Here is a 23102-nt window from a genome sequence, read left to right as displayed (position 1 = left end):
TGAAACAGTAGACACTTAACAGTTCCAACCAGTCAAGAATAAGCAGAACCCACAGAAAAGCAGATATGCACACACAAAAACACTTATTACAAGCAGTCCTAGAAAACCCAATGAAGTTCCTAACTATCAGCTGGTATACAATGTTAGAATCAAATCCTGACATGAAGCCTGAAGAAAAACTTCAGTTTTTCTTTTCTAGAAAATTTGTATAATTTGCAAAAGAGAAATACACAAATGAGTAAAATACTTTAAAATAATTATGAAAGGCAATGTCTGTACGCTTTATGTACATGTACTGCTTGGTATATTACAGCCTGAAGAAAAAGATGTAAATGGAAGAGAGCATTAAGGACTATTTCAGAGTTTGGCTTAACAATCATTCTACTGTTGTTTCTAAGACAATGATTGGTTATTCTGTTCAGATGTGCAATTCTGAGCTTTCTGTAGAAACCATTTTCCTGTATGATTATATTAAGATTACACATTGTTTCTCGCAAGCAGGGCCCTAGAGAGAAATCAGTAGCCAGTGCAAATGAAAGAAAGTAGTTGTGTATATTGCTTAATACCAACTCTCTTTAAGAGGTGAAGTACCACATTCTGAGCCAGCTGAAATTTACAATCCATGTTCAAAAGCATTCTATTAATTAATCAATCCTTGAGAATACAATAATTCATATTATCATTACTGTGTGGACTAATAGCTGGCATCAGTTAATGAAAAATCATTCTACACTACTGTAAACCCAGCACTGTGGACATGCTTCTTTAAAAAATAAATCTCAGAACAAGTCTCCAAGCCTTCAAAAACCAATGCAAGATCTTTCTCTTCATTAAGGCATTGGGAGACTTTTTTGAGGCCACATCTTGAGGTCTTACATTTTGAATCTGAATTTTCTTATATTGTAATTTGTGAGTGTGTGTCTTTGTTATGTTTTTATGTTGCAAGTTTTCAATATGTCATTTTAACTGACAATTTTGTTGTCTCTAATCAATGTAACTGCCAAGGGAAACTGCCAAGCAATGTAACTGCCAAGCAGTGATTGGAAATTACTTAATCTTCTAAGCCAAATTTTTCTCCCTCGCTCTCTGCAATTAATATAGATACAGTTTTAAGTTTTGAGTAGTCTCAAACTTAATACACTAACCTCCACTGACGTGCACTTCATAAAGTGAGTATTTAGGGGATGATAACATCCGCATATCCGGCCGAAATTTCTCCGCAAGTGTTTCTATCACATCCTGAGTTGTAGCAGTGCTAGACACACGGATACATTTTGTTGCAAAATTCCCAGCTGCTTTGTCTTGAAAATAAAATCTCATAACTCCATGGAATTCCAGATCCTGTAATGAAATAAAATAGAATCAATGACATTTTGTCAATTCACTTGCTTTCTTATGTAATAATTTATTTCTATACATTTATCAATGATTTTGCCTCTCCAATACACCAAGTTATTCTTACATATTCAACACACTCCAAGAAAAAAAAGTGTATGAGTGGAAGAAATAGTCTCTTATGTTTACTTTCCCTACAACTGGAAATAGCAGGTAACTGCCTATAGCAAATAACTCTTCTTCATACCCATACACCTATATAAACTGGAGTGCTTTGATTTTAAATATGCTTAGTTCTTTATCAGAAACAGTTTAAACAAATAACTCCAAGTGAGCTGCATTTGAAACTTGACTACTGCAATGTTTTAAATTTTAGCACTTTTCATGAAGAGCATGTTTACTGATCCTAAAACAACATTTATCATGGTATATGCATCACATTAAGATTCCACAACTGGATGATCTGTATCGTAATAGTTCCAAATTATGTCTTCTGCCATATATATCTACCTTTACCTTGAGATTTTCACCAGAGGCTCTTTTTTCAGGTTTCCCCACATGACATGAAGTGGTGTCAACCAGAGAAAGGGCCTTCTTAGTGATGATTCCCCACTTATGGAATCCACCCCCCCAAGGGAGACTCAACTGGAGTCCGTGCTATAAAATTTCACGAATGAAATCTGAATTATTTGAAAACAATACACAAGGTATATATTGACTTTATAGACTGGTGTTTAAACACAGTGTATTAACTGCACCACTGCTTCAGGTTTTATTACAACAGGTTAATTGTATTGTGATCATCCTAAGCTTCATAAACCATGAGTAAGTACAGAAAGGAGAAAAAACTTCAGGCAAATGCAGCAGGGTTATTTTTTATATTTTCAAAATTATGTATCCTGAAATATTTAGAATGTCCACCAAAAAAATCGTAGTTATGAAAATAGATCCCTGCATTATTCCACAATGCTAGAAACTTGTTACATGCTTTAGTACAATATCAGTCCATCTTAGTTCTCTCACACACTCGGACTGCTACTGGCAACATCCCTTCACTTCTAGTATATTTCAAGTGGTTATTTCTAGCTCATCTCTTAAAGAAGCATTACCCTCACAAAACAGTCTATCTTCTTCAGACAGCCAAGGTACATGATCTGCAATAGCTGCATTCCTACATTAATGCACTATGCATTTATCAACTTGGGCTGATGTAACAACTGTGACCCTACATGGACAAATAAAGGCTTGTTGGAGTTCACCCAGTTCTTGTAACCTCTCAGTTCGATTACTATAATGTGTGGGTCTGCCTCTGAAAACAGTCCAGAATCTCTTCAGTTGGTCCAAACTAAGGTGGCCACATTATTTGAGCACGATCGATAAATACCATCCCATTACACCAGTGCTTCATCATCTGCACTGCTCCCCCTCCACTTCTGGGCTCAATTCAAAGTGCTAGCTTTAACCTTTAGAGCCCTAAATTCAAGTTATCGAAGTGGTTGCCATGCGAAATTCTAGGGAATTATCTGATAAAGGGAATGTGAGATAGTTCATATACATGCACAACACAGGACTTTCATGGTTTCACAGGAATGTTTATCGTAACTAGGATAATGATATCCTACTTAAATCCACAAGCATCTTGTGAACATCCAAGCACTAAGCAACAAACAACATACTAAAAGCCATGACAGGAATCTCTAGGTCTTACTTGCTAGAGTACAATGGAAACCTCCACATTTTCTCCACAGTACAAAACTAATGCATAAGTGCTAACTCAGCAGCTCAGCAACAAGATATGCACTCACATATATGCCCCCTTCCACCGAGGAGTAGTGCCCTAGCCAGGGGAAGGAGCACGGAAGAAGGGAGGGGGCAGAAGTCCTCCTGAGACTTGTGAAACCTGGAGGGTCAAAGTGAGAACTAACTAATTAAATAAATAAATATGGGAGCCACTCATAAATTGTATGTAAAAACAGACTGGTTAGCCTTGCAAAAATAATAATCAAGAAATGATCCCCACCTACCTATCTACTCATGTGATTTGCTCACTCCATAACTTACCCCATTTGCTCACCACATACCCCACATACTTCCAGGAGTAAAAAGAGAAATCATCATTTACACCAGGGGGTCAGCAACCTTTTTCAGCCATGGGCCGGTCCATCGTCCCTCAAACCATTATTATTTTTTTGGGGGGGGGAATGAACAAATTCCTATGCCCCACAAATAATCCAGAGATGTATTTTAAATAAAGGACACATTGTACTCATGTAAAAACATGCTGATTCCCGGACCGTCCGCGGGCCGGATTGAGAAGGTGACTGGGCCGCATCTGGCCCACGGGCCTTAGGTTGTCTACCCCTGATTTACACTGTGCTGTTTTACAGTGCAGTACTCACAGCAGTCCCTCCCACTAGTCCTCACCACCCCATCCAAGTTATGAATGCCAACATTTTTTCAGGGGTCAGAGAGAAAATGTTGTGGTATGTGAGCAGCTCTTCAGAAACTAAGCAAGTACTTTCTCTTGATCTCTCTCCCTGCAATTCACTAAACCAAATTCAGATACGCAAATGCAGGAAGACTCATTGGCTCTCTGCCCTAGTCTTCATCTACTTTCTAAAAGGCAAGAACAGATCTAGGCACATAGGACTCTCAGGGGAGAGCATTCCACAACAGAAAAGGTGTGGCAAAAGCTGAACATTTATAATTTATAACTCACATTTCCTCTCTGAATAGAGATGCCCAAAACAGCTAAAGCAATACACCAACAACATAGCAATGATATTTCATTTTAAAAAATCTCCACCACAACAAAACATCCAAGAAATGAACACAAGAGAGCCAGACTATAAAACCCCCTAAAACCACAAAAGTCAAAAGCTTTTTATAAAAGAACTTTCTAGTTGAATGAACACCAGCAAAGGAGGCGATAACCTAACCTCCTGTGGCAGGGAGTTCCATTTAAATTATGGCTCTATTTTCTCCATTGGCATTAGGAATTGTGTGAATCACTGTTATAAAGTTTTGTGTTTATATATACAATGCAGAGTTATGAGCAAAGGTTCCAATTTGAATGTCTTAAGGACTACCCAAAATGCCTATTGTTTCAATAGCTAAGTTGCATGCACAAAGAACTTCTGCATATTGTAAAGGCTACTCAGGCCTTCTGCAGAAAGATCCCCCTGTGGAATCTCTGTCAATGAAGGCTGAATACCCACTGTTAGGAAGAAGGGGCTCTCATCACAATTTTTTCCAGTCCTAAATACAATGCTTTATCATAAAATTGTATGACAACCATTAATTGGCATGCAAGGGAAAGGGTTTGTTGTTGTTGTTTAGTCATTTAGTCGTGTCCGACTCTTCGTGACCCCATGAACCAGAGCACGCCAGACACTCCTGTCTTCCACTGCCGCCCGCAGTTTGGTCAGACTCATGTTTGTAGCTTCGAAGACGCTATCCAACCATCTCATCCTCTGTCGTCCCCTTCTCCTTGTGTCCTCCATCTTTCCCAACATCAGGGTCTTTTCCAGGGAGTCTTCTCTTCTCATGAGGTGGCCAAAGTATTGGAGCCTCAGCTTCATGATCTGTCCTTCCAGTGAGCACTCAGGGCTGATTTCCTTAAGAATGGATACATTTGATCTTCTTGCAGTCCATGGAACTCTCAAGAGTCTCCTCCAGCACCATAATTCTTTACAGCATTGGACTTTCCTTTCGCTTCCAGGCATATCCGCAACTGAGTGTCCTTTCGGCTTTAGCCCAGCCGCTTCATCAGCTCTGGATCTACTTGTACTTGTCCTCCGCTCTTCCCCAGTAGCATGTTGGACGCCTTCCGACCTGAGGGGCTCATCTTCCAGCGTCATAACTTGTTTTCTTTGTCCATGGAGTTTTCTTGGCAGGGATACTGGAGTGGCTTGCCGGTTCCTCCTCCAGGTGGATCACGTTTGATCAAAACTCTCCACTATGACCTGTTCATCTTGGGTGCCCTGCTCGGCATAGTTCATAGATTCTCTGAGTTCTTCAAGCCCCTTTGCCACGGCAAGGCAGTGATCCATGAAGGGGAAGGGAAAGGGTACATTAGGCTAAACCTGAAGTGGTCACCAAGGACAGCAATAATAAAAAAAATGCCTGTTGCTATTTAGACAGCACTATTCTGAATTCTATTTTTTGGTAGAGTGCAATGAAATGTTGGGAACTGGCTTTTTAGATTGAGTAGATAGACATAAAGAAGAGCCATGGAAGATCATAAAAAAGACTCTCTTCTCTAACACCCTTTTGCTCTCTGCTCTCGGCGACCAACCAAATGCATATGGGAAGCTCAAAAGCAGAACATGAAGGCAACATTCCTCTCCCACTTGTTCCTAGTAGTCACTGATATCTTTATCTTCAATAAAGTTGTCTAATCTCCCATTAAACACAGACAAGCAAAACGACTTAACACTGTGATCGCTGGGCTGTACAAGGACCCCTAAAATGCAAATAATACATCTCAGGTAAAGTGAGGGGTTAATCACAACACATTCATCTGTGTCACACATTTAAAACTTCATGAGTCTGTTACCTCCCATTTCCAACCCATTATTTGCGATAAAGATTGTTTTATGTACCTTCTCGATTGTGTTCCAGACAATTTACTCACCACTACCAGAATTACTACCAGTCACCACCACCAAGCAGAGTTAAACAGGACACAAATAGAACTGAGCCAAGCCCTAACTTCACAGGTCCCATTTGGAGTTCAGAGTCCTTCTCCATCTTCTCTAGATTTTTATCTCCCATATAACATTAGACTCTGTTCAACACAAATTTAAAATGAGTGCTCACAATATTGTTGGCAATTCAGCTTCAGTGTAAGTGGTACAATTATTACCAAAGCCTACAAAAGTGTATTAATACATTAAAAAGTAGTCTGATATAGACTTAAGACAAGAATGAATTGTCAGAGTCAGCAGGTCTACCATTTCCTTATGAAAGGATACAGTAGCCCTCACATTCAGCCTTATATAAAAGCTACCTTTTAACTAGGGAGATAGCCTACAGTTTTCCTGGGCTACTTATCTTCTTGTTGCCTAACCCTTCTTCAGAACCTGGGTTAACTATATTCCATTTTATTACTGGACCAGCTTTTCCCCCTACTAAATGCTAGCATCTAGAAGGTGATGTTTCTGTTTTCTTCTTGCCATCAAACAATAACATATATTAATATTATGCCCAACAGAACACAAGAGTAACAATGACAAAATATATGCTACTGAATATATAACAAAAACAGACAAGGGGGAAAGCAAAGAATTGTGGGTATCTCTTACAAAAGCATTTCTTATCATTACAGGACACAACATGGGAAACTCCATGAAAATGTCCCAGAATCACAGAAGCATGTGTGAGAACTTGCATTGTCCCCCATTAATCAAGCTGAAAGCAAAGACATGTTCAGTTACATTGCTTTATAACATTAAGTTTTTAAATCGGACAAACATAAAATTCATATTAAATGCCAAAAGTCTACTGTATGTACAGATTTAGTTACAGAAGGGCTAACAGCAATGAGAGAAATGATAAAATATTTGAAAATTAATTTCAAGTAAAAGCAACAATAGTCTGCAGAGAGACAAAAAACAGTACAGTCATACCTCAGGTTACAGGCGCTTCAGGTTGCGTTTTTTCGGGTCACAGACCGCCGAAACCTGGAAATACCAGAACAGGTTACTTCCGGGTTTCGGCGGTCACGCATGCACAGAAGTGCTGAATCGCAACCCGCGCGTGAGCAGACGCGCCACTGTGGGTTGCGAACGCTGCGGGTTGTGAACATGCATCCCAAAAGGATCATGTTCGCAACCCGAGCATCCATTGTATTGTTGAGAAATAGTGCCAATGAAATATTCCATAAACCAATAATTTATTCAGTGCTTTGGTTGTTATGAAAACCCTACAAATGTGTTAAGGATCATAAGAATCTAAGCTTATCCATGTTTGCTTTGAACACACATTCCTGCCATCTGATTACAAAAAAGAGCAAGAAAGAAACAGTTTGATATGACAGTAAGGGATCCCAGAGAGGAGACTGCAGCTGTTGCATTCCTGGCCCAGACCTCCTCCTGCACTGCTGCGAACTAAGCCATGGTTTGGCCAAGCATGTTATCCAAACCCAGGTTTGTGCATTGTCTTCTCCAAACAAACCACGAGCTGCAAACCACAAAACAAATCTCGGTTACAGTTTGTGTTTTTTCTAGAGCAGGGTTTCCAAAACTTGAGTCTCCAACTGTTTTTGAATTACAATTCCCATCATCCCTGACCACTGGTCATGCTAGCTAGGGATGGTGCGAGTTGTAGTCCAAAAACAGCTGGAGACCAAAGTTGGGGAAACCCTGGTCAAGAGCAAGAGATACAAGAGCCCACTGTGCCCAATTGTCTTTTGATCCACCTTTCTTTATGTCAAGTTGGTTACACAAGACACTGCGCTCACAACCTGAACATTGATCCCAGAGGGAATGACAACAGGATTGTGCTTGTAAAGCCCATGAATTCAAAGTCAACTTCTTATGCACACTGATTATTTGACAGAGCTTGAACAAATCAACACACCTTTGAATTTTTATATTCATGCTTACTATACTGCTTTGTTTGCTTATTATTTGCAGGCTACAACATGTTCCATTTGTATTGCGGCTTGCAAAAAACAAGCAAACCACCACAATACAACTTTAAAAAATCACTGCTGTAATGGTATTTTGAGAGTTCATAGTTCGCTATTTAATCTCGTTATATTTGTTTAATTTTAATTTTATAAGTTAGCCTGAAAAATATTTAAACTGAAAGGCAGCAAGTTTTAAATAAATAAAACTAAAAAGAAAAGCAATCAAGTATATTACTATACAAAGAGAATTACATACATAAACCACTCTGAGCGCTTTATTGCTTAGACAGTAATTCAGTTGTACAAGCTAACAAACTTGTCACAATTTGCATGGATGTGATTTTTAATGTTCTAATGAACCAAAATCAGATTTTCTCAAGGAAATACTTCTTCATGACTATGGCTAGCATGTTGGGATTCACCTAATTAAGTCACATATAATTAATACCACCATGGCATGTTCAATGAAAGGTGTTTCTGCCCAAATTTTGACCATCTCCCCCTTTCTCCTGTTGTGATATAGCCCATCCTATTTAGGGATTCAGGAAGGGATAAGGGGGTGAAAAAGCCACTTTCTCTCAACACCCTTTCACCAACACTTCTCTGAATAAATATATATGCATATCCTGTGTATGACAAGAAAACTTGTGTGGCAACTCTGGTCAGCTCCGGTACATACTCAGAAGGAAATGCTGTCACTTGCCTCAGATGAATCAGCACGCTGCCTTAAATAAAATTTGAATGAACAGCATTCTACCATACCACATTCCACAGGCAGAAATACCATGACATATCAGTAATAATGCAGGTCATCTTAAATATGTTTCATCCATTCTAATAATATGCAATGCAAGAATTTCAATCTCATTTTCAGATCACTAGGTCAGGGTATTCTGACTGAAAGCCAAAGGCCAAATCTGCCCATAATTGCTGAAGCGGGGAGAGCCTCCCTTCCTTTCCCTTTACCTGCCACTTCTTGATGGCCAATCACACAAACCTCTCTTATACCTGTTTCCACTCCAGACCAGAAGGCCAGAAGCAGCACAAATAGCATCGTTTTGAAGCTTGCAACAGATTTATTTCTACAGCCTTGAACTGAAGTCTATTGTTCTATAACATGTCTGCAATTCCATGGAGTAGCAATACAACTATCTACTGAATGTAACAGTTTATTCAATCATTAATTCAAGTGCAGTGGTATACAAAGGCAGGCCACAAAACCACAGAATGCTCATAAGGATTATGAAAGCTTATTTACTTTTGGACACATACAAGATTAAATCCTGGCTGAGAGTGATTCTTTCTAACCTACTGAAGCCCAGGAATTTTTTTTAAAAAAAAAACTTCAACTACTGCACATTTAAAGTTGCATCCTGTTCATATAATGACCTGTTCATATGATGCCCCAGAGGAGCACATGTGTTGTCCCACAGAGTTTGATTTTGTCTCCCATACTTTTTAACACCTATATGAAGCCACCAGGAGGGGTTATCAGAGAACTTGGGGTGATGTGTTGTCAGTACAATGGTGACACTCAACTCTTTCTCTGGGGTTTGAAGGAACAGCCTGATCTAGATAATGTTGCATTCCCCTAAATAAGTGTGTAGCTTGTGGGTACTGCATGAGCCATATTTGTCACTTAAAGTCAACATGGCTTCAGTGGCCAATAAGCAATAAGCACTCTCCCAATGCTACTCTCAAGACTTGCCCCTACAGAGAGGATCACAATCACTACAGTACAGTGTCTCCAATAGCAATCTCAGAGTGGGTCCGGGAAGATGCAATGGTAAATGGTACCAAAAGCCACAGAAAAATCAAGAACAGTAACATTCCCCATGTCCCACCCTCAATCAAGAAATTAGGGCAACAAAGGCTGATTCAATCCTATATCCAGGCCTGAACCAAGAATAGGAAGGATAATCTAGACTACAGTAATATATTCTATGAGGGGCTGCCCTTGAAAATGGTACAGAGTTTTCAAAAGAGAAAACCTTCCTCCACACCTCTGCAATGGGGGGTGGGGACGAAGAGCGCCTCCTCTGCAGATTTTAACAGGCAGGCAAGGCAAGCAAGCACAGGGGAAGAAGGTGTTTTTTTCAGGTATTGGTGACTTAAATCATGTAGGGTTTTATACGTCATCATGAGCACCTTAAGCCAGGTCAAAATGCCAATGGCAACAATGCAATACTGTCTCCTAACACTGATTCAGCACCTGCACTGCCTCTCCTTATTCAGATGGAATGGATATCCTCAGCATGCTATTGATAACACTTCAATTTATTTTGGAAGAGGAGGTACCAATGAATCAAAAAGGAGCAAACATTAAACTTTCAATCTCAAGAATCAGGGAGAGGGTTTATTTGAGCATTACTCATAAAATGTTTTACTGATAAGAAATCTTAAAATTATCATAATGAAAACCAGTTAACACCATCTCCATACATCAGTCTCTCAATTCTCTAGATCTCTACAGCATCACAGCATACCAGTCTCAAAGTTATTACTTCATTACACAGCTTCCTACCCCACCTTCAGTTACACAGGCCAAACCAGAAACTATTTTTTATAACACCTCTCTGGGTTGTATGAGTCATCATCTTACTTCCTTTTATAACACAATCAAAACAGCTGCTCAGATTTAAAACAGATAACACTCAATGAACCTATGTTTTCCTTCAGATCAGAGACCACAGTAGCCACCTTTAATAGGGAATTTGCTAAGCCAGTTTATTGTGGCAAAACAGAATGCAAACTTTGAAATTATCAACCCAAATGAGAAGCTAACTATTAAGTTATTCAGGACAAAACTGCTTTCTCAAAAGTTTTTCTTCTTTCATAAATATTCAACAAAAATATTAAGGTAACAGCTATGATGCATTTTGCCACAAGAAAATATTAATGCATAAGAATGGGGGTGGGATACCATTTTGAGTCTAAGGGCTAGATCCAGAAATGTCCAACCCTTCCTGTCCCAGCAACTCTTGTTGAAGACCACTCCCCCACCCTGCAAAAAGACAAAAAAGGATTGAAAAAGCTAAAACACATTTTTAGCCTAATTGCTGGGAAAGCAGTTTCCATTCAAAGTAAACTGTTTCTCCCAGTACTGTTCTTTGAAGCTGGCCCACACTTATCCTTTCAACCTCTAATAGAGACGGAGAGAAACTAGCCTACTGCACAAAGATTTTAAAAACTGTTATTTGTTGCTTCACCCATTTTTGCTTCGGGCAAAACCAGCACCTCTGGCAGGTGGCCCCGCGAAGTTTGCCCCTGAGCTGGAACAAGTTCCCTACCCCTGCAGTAAGATCATTTACTAACTGAAAATGTCAATAAGACTATACTGTGACTAACCCGTATTTATTTATAATTTGAGAAATCAACATACTACAGAACTCAGGTACAGTGGTTCCTCAGGTTAAGAACTTAATTCGTTCTGGAGGTCTGTTCTTAACCTGAAATGGTTCTTAACCTGAAGACCAATTTAGCTAACGGGGCCTCCTGCTGCCGCTGCACGATTTCTGTTCTCATCCTGAAGCAAAGTTCTTAACCCGAGGTAATATTTCTGGGTTAGCGGAGTCTGTAACCTGAAGCATATGTAACCTGAAGCGTATGTAACCCGAGGTACCATTGTAGTTGGATGCCATAAAATAGGAATAAAAGATTTCCGGGGGCAGGATGTCAGCAGATGACCCTAATGAGATCCAAAATGACATATCTTGGATCTTATTTAATACCTTTGATGACGTGCAGCCCCTGGTTCCACTAGAAAGTTCACAACACATCCTTGAACTAATAAATCACCTTTGTTTGATCCTGAAGTCAGATATTTCCCCCATTGTTTATTCTTTTACATAGAAAGCTGTCTTACTCCTGTTTAACAGGAGGACAATGGATTTTAGTTAATAAATTTGAAATTTAACCTGTTTATATTAGACTGAATTGTGAAAGTTTTTTCTAACTGACATAATAAACTAATACAAAAACCCAATGTATATTTTTCAAGATGATTCTTATGCATCTTAGCAGCAGCAACAGAAAAAAACAAAGTGGGAGGAAGCTCAGGTAGGTGGAGCAGGATATAGGTTACTACCTGCTGAAGAATTTTCACAGTGCTGAAGTATGAGGGATCCTTTTGTCTTGGTCACATTGCTGTTACAGTACTTGTCTTCTAAGATCTAGTGTCAGGACAGGCTATGATATAAATACAATATACAGCCAAGATTTCAATCACAATCCAAGACGGCTCTGGTTGTCCTAACAGATGATCTCCGTAGACAACTGGATTGAGGCGGTTCGGGACTGCTGATTCTTTTAGATTTGTCAGCAGCCTTTGACATGGTCGATCATGATCTTCTGGACCACAGCTTCACTGACAATGGGGATAACTGGGCATAGCCCATAAATGGCTGTGCTCTTTTATCAGGAACAGAGGGTGACGCTAAGGAAGGAGATATCGTCGCGCCACTCCTTAGTGTGTGGAGTGCCGCAGGGTGCAATCCTCTCCCCGATTCTTTTTAACATCTTTATGCGCCCCCTTGCCCAGATTGTCCGGATTGTCCGGAGCTTTGGGCTGGGCTGTCACCAATATGCTGATGACACTCAGCTCTATCTGCTGATGGATGGCCACACCAACTCGGCCCCAGACACACTGACCAGATGCTTGGAAGCTGTGGCTGGATGGTTTCGTGGGAGCCGAATGAAACTAAATCCTTAGAAGACAGAGGTCCTCTGGCTGGGTTGGGATGGTATGGGGATGAGGGACCAACTCCCTTCTCTTGCGGGGGCCCAATTAGTGCCATTGCCTTCCGTTAAGAGTTTGGGTGTAATCCTTGACACCTCCCTTTCCATGGAGGCGCAGGTTACAGCAACAGCCAAGGCGACATTTTTCCACCTTCGCTGCGTCAAGCAGTTGGTCCCTTACCTTTCCCTCCCCGACCTGGCCACAGTGATCCATGCGATGGTCACCTCCTGGCTTGACTACTGTAATTTGCTCTACGCAGGGCTGCCCTTGAAGCTGTCCCAGAAACTCCAGCGGGTGCAGAATGCCTCAGTGAGGCTCTTCACGGGGTCTCTGCCATGGGAGCATATTCACCCAGTGCTTTTCCAGCTGCACTGGCTCCCGGTGGAGTACAGGGTCAGATTTAAGGTGCTGGTTTTGACCTTTAAAGCCCTTCACAGCCTAGGACCCTCGTACCTATGGGACCGCCTCTCCCGGTATGCCCCACAAAAGACCTTAAGGTCCATAAACAGCAACACCCTAGAGGTCCCGGGCCCTAAGGAAATTAGATTAGCCTCAACCAAAGCCAGGGCTTTTTCAACACTGGCTCCAGCCTGGTGGAACGCTCTCTCTCTCATGAGACCAGGGCCCTGCAGGATCTGATTTCTTTCCGCAGGGCCTGTAAGAGTTGTTCCGCCTGGCCTTTGGCTTTGAGTCAATTTGATTCCCTCCCTACTGATTCCCTACTGTTATTCTGATAGATAAACTACAGCAAAGCACATACAACATTTCAGATACACTGGCATCTTACAATCTCTTAAGGTTTCCCATCTTATAAACAAAGATACACAATAGTTCCTTTATTTCTAAGCCCAAAACTTTTACTATTCTAACCACAAGCTCTATCCTTATAGGTTCAGAAAACTTGAAACATACCTTAGTTTTCATAGATTACCAATTTACTTAAAAAGAAGCATCAGTTAGCATCACTCCATAAACATTTTCAAAGTGTGATCCTTTCAATGAATAATTACTAAAAATTAGTCAGGACACAATCCTATGACCCTTTGCAGCTGCCATAGGATATTACAAATCTACCTGTCCACAGGGAGAGAGGGAGGTCCACCTCCAGAGGCCTCCTCAAGATTAAAAGGGTACGTCAAGAGTAGATCTAGGGAGGCTTTGGACCTGAGGGCTCCTATTCACTTGACACAGGAGGGAAAATATGCCAGCCCTGGAGATGGTGCCCTCATTTTCTCTTCCCTCACCATCCACCCAGTAATTACAAGTCAGATTTGGCAGTTGCTTTGGCCACAGGTTTTCCTTCCCCCACTCCATTAGGATTGTTCTGCCCAATAATTTCAGGAGGGTCAGGCAATTGTAGAAGTTTCTGCTTGCCAGTAACAATAGGTATCTGAATCTCTGAATCACACATTATCCCTGTATGCAGTGTTTAATCAGTTAGATTAGCCTAGTTTTAAAAGAAACAGCAACATCTGATTGATATGCAGGGGAGTCCCAATGTATAAACATCTGCTGCCTATTTTAAAAAGCTGTTATTAGACTTACATATAAACACTATGAATGACAAGCATCATCTTAAAAGAGGCATTCACCCCTATGGCGGCTGCTACAACATGCATGCACAATCTGAAAATATAACAAATGTCCTTTTTTACTTCAGAGGAGCTACAATTTCTTTCATATTCACATTTAAAATGATTACTTGATTAACGCTGCAATCTTGTACAGATGTATCCTACACAGACATTTCAGAGAATAAATCCCGCCAAACTCAGTAGAACTTACTTACTTACTTATTTTAATTCATACGAAGATCACAGGGCAGTTCACAAAATAAAAAAACAAAATGAGAGCACAATATACATAACACAAAAAACCCAATTTTCACCCCCCCAATCATGTTTAAAAGGCCAAAGTACCATCCCCTATATTAGAAATAACTGAGTGATATAAGCAATACAGATCACTAAGGCATCAGCCAAACTCTTACTTCTTAGTTACTAATAATATTTGCATTGAAATGTTATCTTGGGCATAATGTGTAGCAGCACAATTATGAGCTTGTGATACTGCAGATAAACAGCAAATCAATGTCTGTGAACCAGGTCAGAGGGGTGCAGGAATCAACCTGTTTCTCCAAAAACTTCTTATTAATTTTAGTGAGAACAGCCTTGTGCCCATCTCTTTGGCCACAGAGCCTATATAATGACACAATAAAGGTAAAGGTACCCCTGCCCATACGGGCCAGTCGTGTCCGACTCTAGGGTTATGCGCCCATCTCACTTAAGAGGCCGGGGGCCAGCGCTGTCCGGAGACACTTCCGGGTCACGTGGCCAGCGTGACGAAGCTGCTCTGGCAAGCCAGCACCAGCACAGCACACGGAAACGCCGTTTACCTTCCTGCTATAAAGCGGTACCTATTTATCTACTTGCACTTAGGGGTGCTTTCGAACTGCTAGGTGGGCAGGAGCTGGGACCGAAAGACGGGAGTTCACCCTGCCACGGGGATTCGAACCGCCGACCATGCGATCGGCAAGTCCTAGGCACTGAGGTTTTACCCACAGCGCCACCCGCGTCCCTAATGACACAATAGAAAGAGGCAAAAGCAGAAAATGGGACTGTTGTGTCACAGTCACACTTTTAGATCTAGAACAAGGGATACAAGACATCCTCTTATTTCATATGCAATATTCAAAAGCGGTCATAGATTCATATAATCAGACTGTTAAATGATAGGCTCTTTGTATCATGTACTGCTTATTGTATGGAATACAATAAAAGCATTCCTCTTTCAATCTTTGATATAGCACTTACATGATGCAAATGTCACGGGCAATCTCAAGTATTTACTTTTAGAGATGATTTTATTATTATTTATGGAATGTATACCCCATTCTTTCAATTTATGTCTATGTATTTGAATCGCTCAGGCTACCTTACAATATTTTTTAAAAGAACATTAAATAGCAAAACATAAAAGAATTCAGGTGCAACAGATAAAAATATATTTAAAATCAGTGCTAATCATATAAAGATCATCAACCCAGACCCTGTGATCATCATGATGCCCCACAAGAGGTCCAAAGGGTGGCAACACAAGAATAAACATTTTCCCCCCTTTTTAGAAAGATACTGGTGAGTGTCCTGCCTACTCCTGATGCAAAACAAGGTACAGTGGTACCTCGGGTTACATACGCTTCAGGTTACAGACTCCGCTAACCCAGAAATATTACCTCAGGTTAAGAACTTTGCTTCAGGATGAGAACAGAAATTGCGCGGCAGCAGCAGGAGGCCCCATGAGCTAAAGTGGTCTTCAAGTTAAGAACCATTTCAGGTTAAGAACAGACCTCCAGAACGAATTAAGTTCTTAACCCGAGGTACCACTGTACATGTTTCAGAAACAAAGAATGTGGGTAGGGGATGTAGAGGCAAGGAAGGGGTCTAACCAAGATGAGGGAGAAAAGCCAAATCCTGCAGTGTAGACTGTTTGAAAGAATGGCACAAAGAAGACTTCAGGGATGGTTCCAAAAAGCTAAAGAAATGAGGATGTGGTGCACCCTCAGTTATAGGAAAAACCTATCATATTACCTCACTCTCAAAAAGGCCTTTTCACAGAAATCCAACATAAAAAGCAGTCACCTTATAAAAAATCACTGTTGGTACATATAGCTCAGTACTGCCTACACTGACTGGCAGCAGCTCTCCAGGGTTTCCTGAAGAGGTCTCTCATACCTGTACCTGGAGATGCCAGGGACTGGAACTGTGGCCTTCTGCATAAAAAGCAGATGTTCTACCATGGAACTACAGCCTTTCCTCTGGTTTGGACCAGAATATCATTACCTATATAGTAGTGTTTCTGAGACAATCCCAAGTGACATCCATTACATGCTATGCCACACAGCAAAAGCCAAGTCATAGGAGCATTTCCACTCCTCAAACCTTATTCTAATAAGGTGGTCTTGCTCTTGATAAAAGAGTGGCGAGCTTGGACTTTTCAAGATGTGCAAAAAGAGTAATGAGTTCAATTATGGTGGAGTATGCTTACCAGCTGACACCATTCCTTCACAAGGTGTGATTTGATTAATAGCTAACTTATAAATGTAACTTGCATTAGATAAGACTTGGGGTTCTGCAACTAATTAGGGCAATTGGAACTTCCTGATTATGGCTGTTACATGCTTAAATCAGCCCTGGCTTGAACCACAGGGGCTTTCCTCAATGGCTTCACTGCTCAGAGCTTAGTGAAATCACACACATAGCTCTGGGAATGTGAAAAAGATTCCAGTAAACAAAGGTCCCCAACAACTCCTGAAAATACTTACATGCAAGTTTTATGGTCATACAAAAAGTAGCCCCACTGCTATTAATCTTTATGTGAAGGACAAATAAATTGCATAGCCCACATGACCAAACATACCTAAAAGAATCTTTCAAATAATTAGAAGCCAGACCTAAACAAAGCAGAGAGAAAAGTATACTTCCAAGAACAAACTTATAGGGTGTGATTTAGTTTGTTGCAAGTTTTATTTTTTTGAAGGATTCAAATAGTTGTTTTAACAGCTTTTATCAATAATTTTATTGTTTTGTTCTTTTTGTGAACCACCTTGTGGATTTTTTTTACAATCAAGTGGTACATAAATGTTATCAAATGAATGAATAACATTTATGAAATAAAGTTGTTTCTCCTTAGGCAACCATATACTTGTGATTTCCCCTCTCCCAAAAAACTTTCAATTTATATGCTTGAACTATTTGATCAAGCATGCCCACATCAAAAATGTAATGTAACACAATGGTGAAAATTCTATAGACCCAATTCTCACAATCTGATAGCACTACCAGCATTCTCTTCTTGACTGGCCATGCACATTTTTCCAGAAGAATAAATGAGAGTAAGGGAAAGGCAAGCTATTATGAGAGGCTATGGCATATAAATGAAGTATTCATATCATAAGAACACAAGAGTCTTGCTGGATCAGACCAAAGGCCCCTATTGTCTAGTATCCTGTTCTCATAGTGGCCAACAACATGCCCATAAGAAGCACACAAGCAAGACCTGAACACAACAGCATTCTCCCAGTAGACATCTTTAGTCCGTTATATACTATTTGCTTATATCAGGCTCCACAACCTTTTTGGGTCTGGAAGCACATCACTACATGTCCAGATCTGATTCGCTTTATGACATTATCACACTCCCAAACTATTCCTGATTGGTTGGGCTCACTCAGGGGTAGAAAAAAGACTAGCCACAGAAAAAAGGTAGAGTGGTACCGTGGGTTAAGTACTTAATTCGTTCTGGAGGTCTGTTCTTAACCTGAAACTGTTCTTAACCTGAAGCACCACTTTAGCTAATGGGGCCTCCTCCTGCTGCTGCTGCGCCGCCGGAGCACAAGTTCTGTTCTCATCCTGAAGCAAAGTTCTTAACCCAAGGTATTATTTCTGGGTTAGCGGAGTCTGTAACCTGAAGCATATGTAACCTGAAGCGTATGTAACCCGAGGTACCACTGTACTAAAGTAGAAGCAGGGCAGGGCAGGTTGCAAACTGTAGCAACATATGACACTCACTGGGGTTCAAGAAATTCTACTTATTTTGCCTCTCATGTTTTCTGAGGGCAAAACTTCTGCTCATTCTGAATTTGGATTGTCATTTTTCTGCTCCTGACTTACACAGATCAACACACTTCATTTTCCAGTCAAGGAATAACTCTCACAAGAAAGTCCATGAAAAGATAGCATAAAAAGCAATGCAAAATTTGGGCCCTTATGAACTATATATTACAGAAGTGATTCCCATAAAAGGAATCTGGCTACATTATCTAGTCATTATTGTGAGTCAAATGTACTTCCTAGTAGCATCAAACCATACATCAGCTGTGAACTTACTAAGAGGCATTAGGGAAGCCACTTTCCGTCTCAGCCCGTCTGCAATATACAGATAATTATGCTTTTTCAGACTGTTGTAAGAATTACTGAGGTAGTATTTGTAAAATACTTTGAAAACTTGAAGAGCACTGCCCCGGATTGCACATCACAGTTAATAATTTACAGTGATGACATCTAAGAATATTCTTTCACTCCTTCTTACTAGTATACAGAGAAAACAGGGCATGATTCCCTGGCTTCGTGCCATGTCTATACCTGGGATCATGATTTATTTCATGCCAACAAACTGCAAACAGTACGCCAATAACAAACCTTGGCTACATATCATTGTTTCTTGTGAGTGAATTCCTGTTTCGGACATAACACAAATCCAGGGATTATGGTTTGCTTCCTCCAGCACTTGGGGGGGGGGTAGGGGGAGAGGGAAGAATTTAAATTGACCTCTTAGTTGAAATCGAAGTAAACAATTCACCATTCACCTTAGTGTGGCATGCAGTATGAATCACTAAATTGTTACTACTTCAGTTTATAACTTAGTTGTTTCTGTAAAATAGTTCAGCACTGAGCGTAATTGTGAAGTCTTCTCTGAAACACCTTTCCGACACCTATCTGGGATATTTCAGCTAAACTATGCTTTCACAACATGCCCATTTTCACAACTTATGCCCAATTAACTGGATACATGATGTTTGCCTGTAGCAGACCAGCAATTATACCACCCATGACATATAAAAGTGTAGTAGAGCATAAAAAAGTAGAGCTGTGGGGAAGGAGGTAGAGGGGGTACACAATGAGCAGTCCAGTTGCCACAGTGGTGGAGACACTACTGCACCACAGTCAGACAGGAGGAGATGGTGGAACCACTGTGAAGGAAGTGCAAGGCTTGTGTGTAAATGGCAGTTTGGAGGAAATGAGAAGAAAGTCACAACATGGCTCAGGTGGAAGCCTTACTGGACACACTCATCCAAGAAACATTTCTGTATTGCCAAAGCAAAGCTTTTTTTAAATAGTTCAAACATGCACAAAGGCTCACCAGAAGTCATCTCATGGCACACCCAACAACCACAACAAAGTTCTGCCTGCACCTGGAATTGTGTGTGTGTGTGTTCATTTAAACATGGAAGGTTGATAAAAAGGCATTATATTGCATTAAAGATGAAGCTTAAAACAAGCTCCAAAATAATAAATAATGAAATTAGACTAAGAAGCCATCAGAGGAACATGTAGGTCTCAATGCTCCAGTCAGAAGCATAGATATTTTAGCATTATGTGTAGTAAGATAAGAATCAAAATAAGTCTACAAATGACTGAGCCCTGGCCCATTTGACAGGTCATTTTTCTAGTTCTACCAGTCCCATTATCTAAAACAGACTTGAACAGGAATATCACAATAGATTTGAATAGCTAATCTAAGACAACTGGATCTTCAAGCTCCTATGTTGGCAGCTATCAACAACGTGACTGCACAACTCTAACCTGTCATAAAATGAGGAGAGCCAAATGATCAGATATAAAAAGAACTCTAATAACAAGCCACTTCCAACTATATTAGTGCTAACACTTTTTGAAATGGAGATAGATCACATACATTTTTGTTTCAGCAGAAAACCACGGAAGCCTTATTATTACATAAAATGTAAATTTAAACATTGCACAAATGTGTAAGGGAACATAAGGGTATTTCTTTTAAAGCTAAAATGAGTTCAGGATCTTTGAAAATAAATCTGAAATAATTCTCTCTAGATGTTAACTATTTAACACTAAAGAAAATAAATCAATTATTCATCACTGGGCTTTTGTTAACAACTAAAGACAAACCGGAGCCAAAATCAAGTGTAAATTTCCTTCTTTTCCTTGGGAACAGGCACATGATCAGCCTCCACCCAATAAGCAGAGAGCACAGTCTTGTTCTGCCAGCAGAGAACAATCTACCTATCAAAACTTCCCCCACACCACCTTTCATACTTAACTCAAGCATACAGACTGACCAGCCAAAAAAAATGTTGACAACAACCTGATGGGGTGTGGCTTTAACTTTTTAAATTTTAAAAAAGTATCCAATCTTTTTCATTAAAAAAGTTTTAGTAGGAAATCTAAGTTTTTCCTGTAGAACTTGTTCCCATAATTGTGAGACTTGCTCATAATACTAGTTTTATGAGCATTTTCAAAACTATTCTGCTAATATCATAGGAAAGGAAAGCTCCCCTCCCCTTTTAAAGCTCAGCGGCTCATTTTAAGAAAATTATTTGTGGACAGATGCAACACTTTTTACAGGTTAGTTTCCAAAACGGGTTCGGATAAAGTAGACGATTTTTGTACTCCTTTATTTCGGTTAGATGATAATAATTACATCTCTTTTCCAGGTCTTGATCTCTATACCACACCATCCCTTTCAATTAAGAGTAATTCCCTGATAACCCTCCCTCTCCTTTCACCCCGGATTCCTACACAACAAGCCTATTCTTATTCGATACACGCCAATGTTTTCCCCGCCAAACACACACACAGAGAGAAACAAACAAACGATCCCCTGCGACATTTCCTCCTAAACTAAGCCACGATGTTTCAGGGCACGGCAAAAGGGGCAGCCTGTTTCCATAAATGCCCCTAGTCCGCGAGACCACTTCGAATCAAAGGAGTACTTTGGGGGGGGGGGTCGACGACCAGCGGTGATAGTGAGGATGACGGGGAGGGTTCAGCAAACATTAGCAATCACTAGAAAGAAAGGCTGAGCCAAGCCCTGGAGGGGGCGGGGTGGGCGAGCCCTGTACCTTGCCGGGCTGGGGGCGCAATCGTAGGAGCTGCAAGGCATGGGGGGGAGCTCATATCAAAGAGAAACACGAGAGCAGCGCCTCTTCCTCGTAGGGTGTAAATAGTCAGATTGGGGCGGGGGGAGGGATACTGCCTTTACAAAAGGGAGACACGGCGGGTGCAGGTACGGGAGGCTTATCTCGTCGCCCAGAGCAAATGAGGGCCCGTGCAGGTCGGCCGGCCTGCCTGCCTGCTCCGCATCCAAAGGGGATTTTAGGGGGCGCTGGACATAATCTCCCTCCATGTGATCGTGCCAGTGAAGTGGGCACGAGGAAGGTCGGAAGGCAATACTGTAATGAAGGATCTCTTTTCCCGGAAGGGGGGCGAGCGGGGGGCTGCCGGGTCCCTCACCTCGGAAAGGGGCGGAGCCTCCCCTCCGCGAGGATGGAGGCGTCGGTAGGAAGCACCGCCACCGCCGGCCTCACCTCCGTAAGGAAAGGAAGGGAAGGGGGGGCAGTAGCTGGCCGGGAGATATGTCCGTGTGGGGCTGCGTGTGCAGACGTTGATCCCCTCCCCCTCCGCCCGCTTTCGGCTCCGGGGAGGGAGAAAGGGGAGAATGCCGGCCGGGCGGGCGCTCACCTCGGTGGGGGGGCTGATCTCGAACAGGTCCAGCCGGTTCGCGTTCCAGTGGTTGATGATGTCGGCCAGCTTGCGCCGCTCCTCTTCCCGGCTGCCGCCGCCGCCGCCGCCCGACATCCTCCTCAGCAGCCCTCCGGGGCTCCCGGAGCCAGGAGCTACACGGCGGGAGGGCCGCGCGGAGTTCCCGGCGGATTTGTAAGGGGGCGGAGGGGTCCGAAGGAGGGAGGAATCCGGTCGCCGGTGCCGCCCCTCCTCGCTCTCACCAGCCTAGACTTTGCCCTCTTCTCGCTTGCTGAGGGAAGCGCGGAGCGGCTCCTGGCTCGGTGGCAGCGCTTCCTGTTCGGTAGCGTCTCTCAGTCCTCCGCCTCGCGGAAAGCCGTCGCCGCCGCCTCCTTCCCCGCCCCGGTTGTCTCCTTTCCTCCCTCCCCGCCTTTTCTCTCTCTCTCACACACACACACACACAGAGAGAGGGAGGGAGAAACACCGTTCCGTGCGCGCGGCCGCTCAGCCGTTCTTTCGCGAGCGCGTCACAAACGCCGCTCTCCTCCTCCTCCCCCCACCCATCCTTCCTTGCGCGCGTGCGCGCCTCCTCTGTGCTTCTAATGCTCGGGTGTCAGGTCAACAGCCCGGCGAGCGCGCGCGCGGAAAGAGGGCCGAGCGCACAGTGCTCGCGCCACCTCCTCCTCCTCCCGATTCTCTCTCTCCCCCCCCCCGTGTGTGAGGGGGAAATTAGCAGTTGAGGGCGTTTTGGTTTGAACTAAGCGAGGACGGGTAGAGAGCCGCGCGGTAGCCTGCCGTGGCGGCAAGAACAATGAAGGGTGGCGGCTAAAGGGGGCTGGGTTTGTGCGTGGCGGCGGGCTGCGGAGGATGGCAATCGCGTGAAGGGATTAATTGTTGTTTAGCCATGGTGCTCTCTGGGGACTCAGAAGGGAGGATTGCAGCCTTACTAAGCGTGTGCGTGTATATAATTATATTTTCTTCCCCCCCCCCAAAAAAAATGTAAATAAAAGCAGGGTGGAACTTGCTAAAATAAACCCTCTCTTCTCTGCCTGCGAGAGTTTTGGCAAGTCCCGGTCACCCACCTGCAATGCTTCATGTTTAAAATTGGAATAATAGGGAA

The 23102-nt window shown here is 42.1% G+C and overlaps 1 protein-coding gene across 6 annotated transcripts in view; it reads right to left on the bottom strand.

Annotated features, from left to right (window-relative positions):
• AFDN (afadin, adherens junction formation factor) overlaps positions 1-22563 on the bottom strand; it is a 90477-nt gene extending 67914 nt beyond the window's left edge. For 4 of the 6 annotated variants that reach the window (XM_053382407.1, XM_053382405.1, XM_053382406.1 and 1 more), the window contains exons 1-2: positions 21983-22558; positions 1146-1341 (exon numbers count right to left, since the gene is read on the bottom strand). In XM_053382407.1, the coding sequence (XP_053238382.1) occupies positions 1146-1341; positions 21983-22099 (313 nt within the window). In that variant the 5' untranslated portion in view covers positions 22100-22558. Of the gene's footprint in view, positions 1-1145; positions 1342-21982 lie in introns of all 6 variants that reach the window. The other 2 variants (XM_053382404.1, XM_053382409.1) reach the window with 2 other exon arrangements.
• Between the last annotated feature and the right edge of the window lie 539 nt (positions 22564-23102).

Source organism: Podarcis raffonei, chromosome 3 (assembly GCF_027172205.1).
Source record: "Podarcis raffonei isolate rPodRaf1 chromosome 3, rPodRaf1.pri, whole genome shotgun sequence".
In the NCBI taxonomy this organism is placed as follows: domain Eukaryota; kingdom Metazoa; phylum Chordata; class Lepidosauria; order Squamata; family Lacertidae; genus Podarcis; species Podarcis raffonei.
This window is presented reverse-complemented; position numbering and strand designations above follow the sequence as displayed.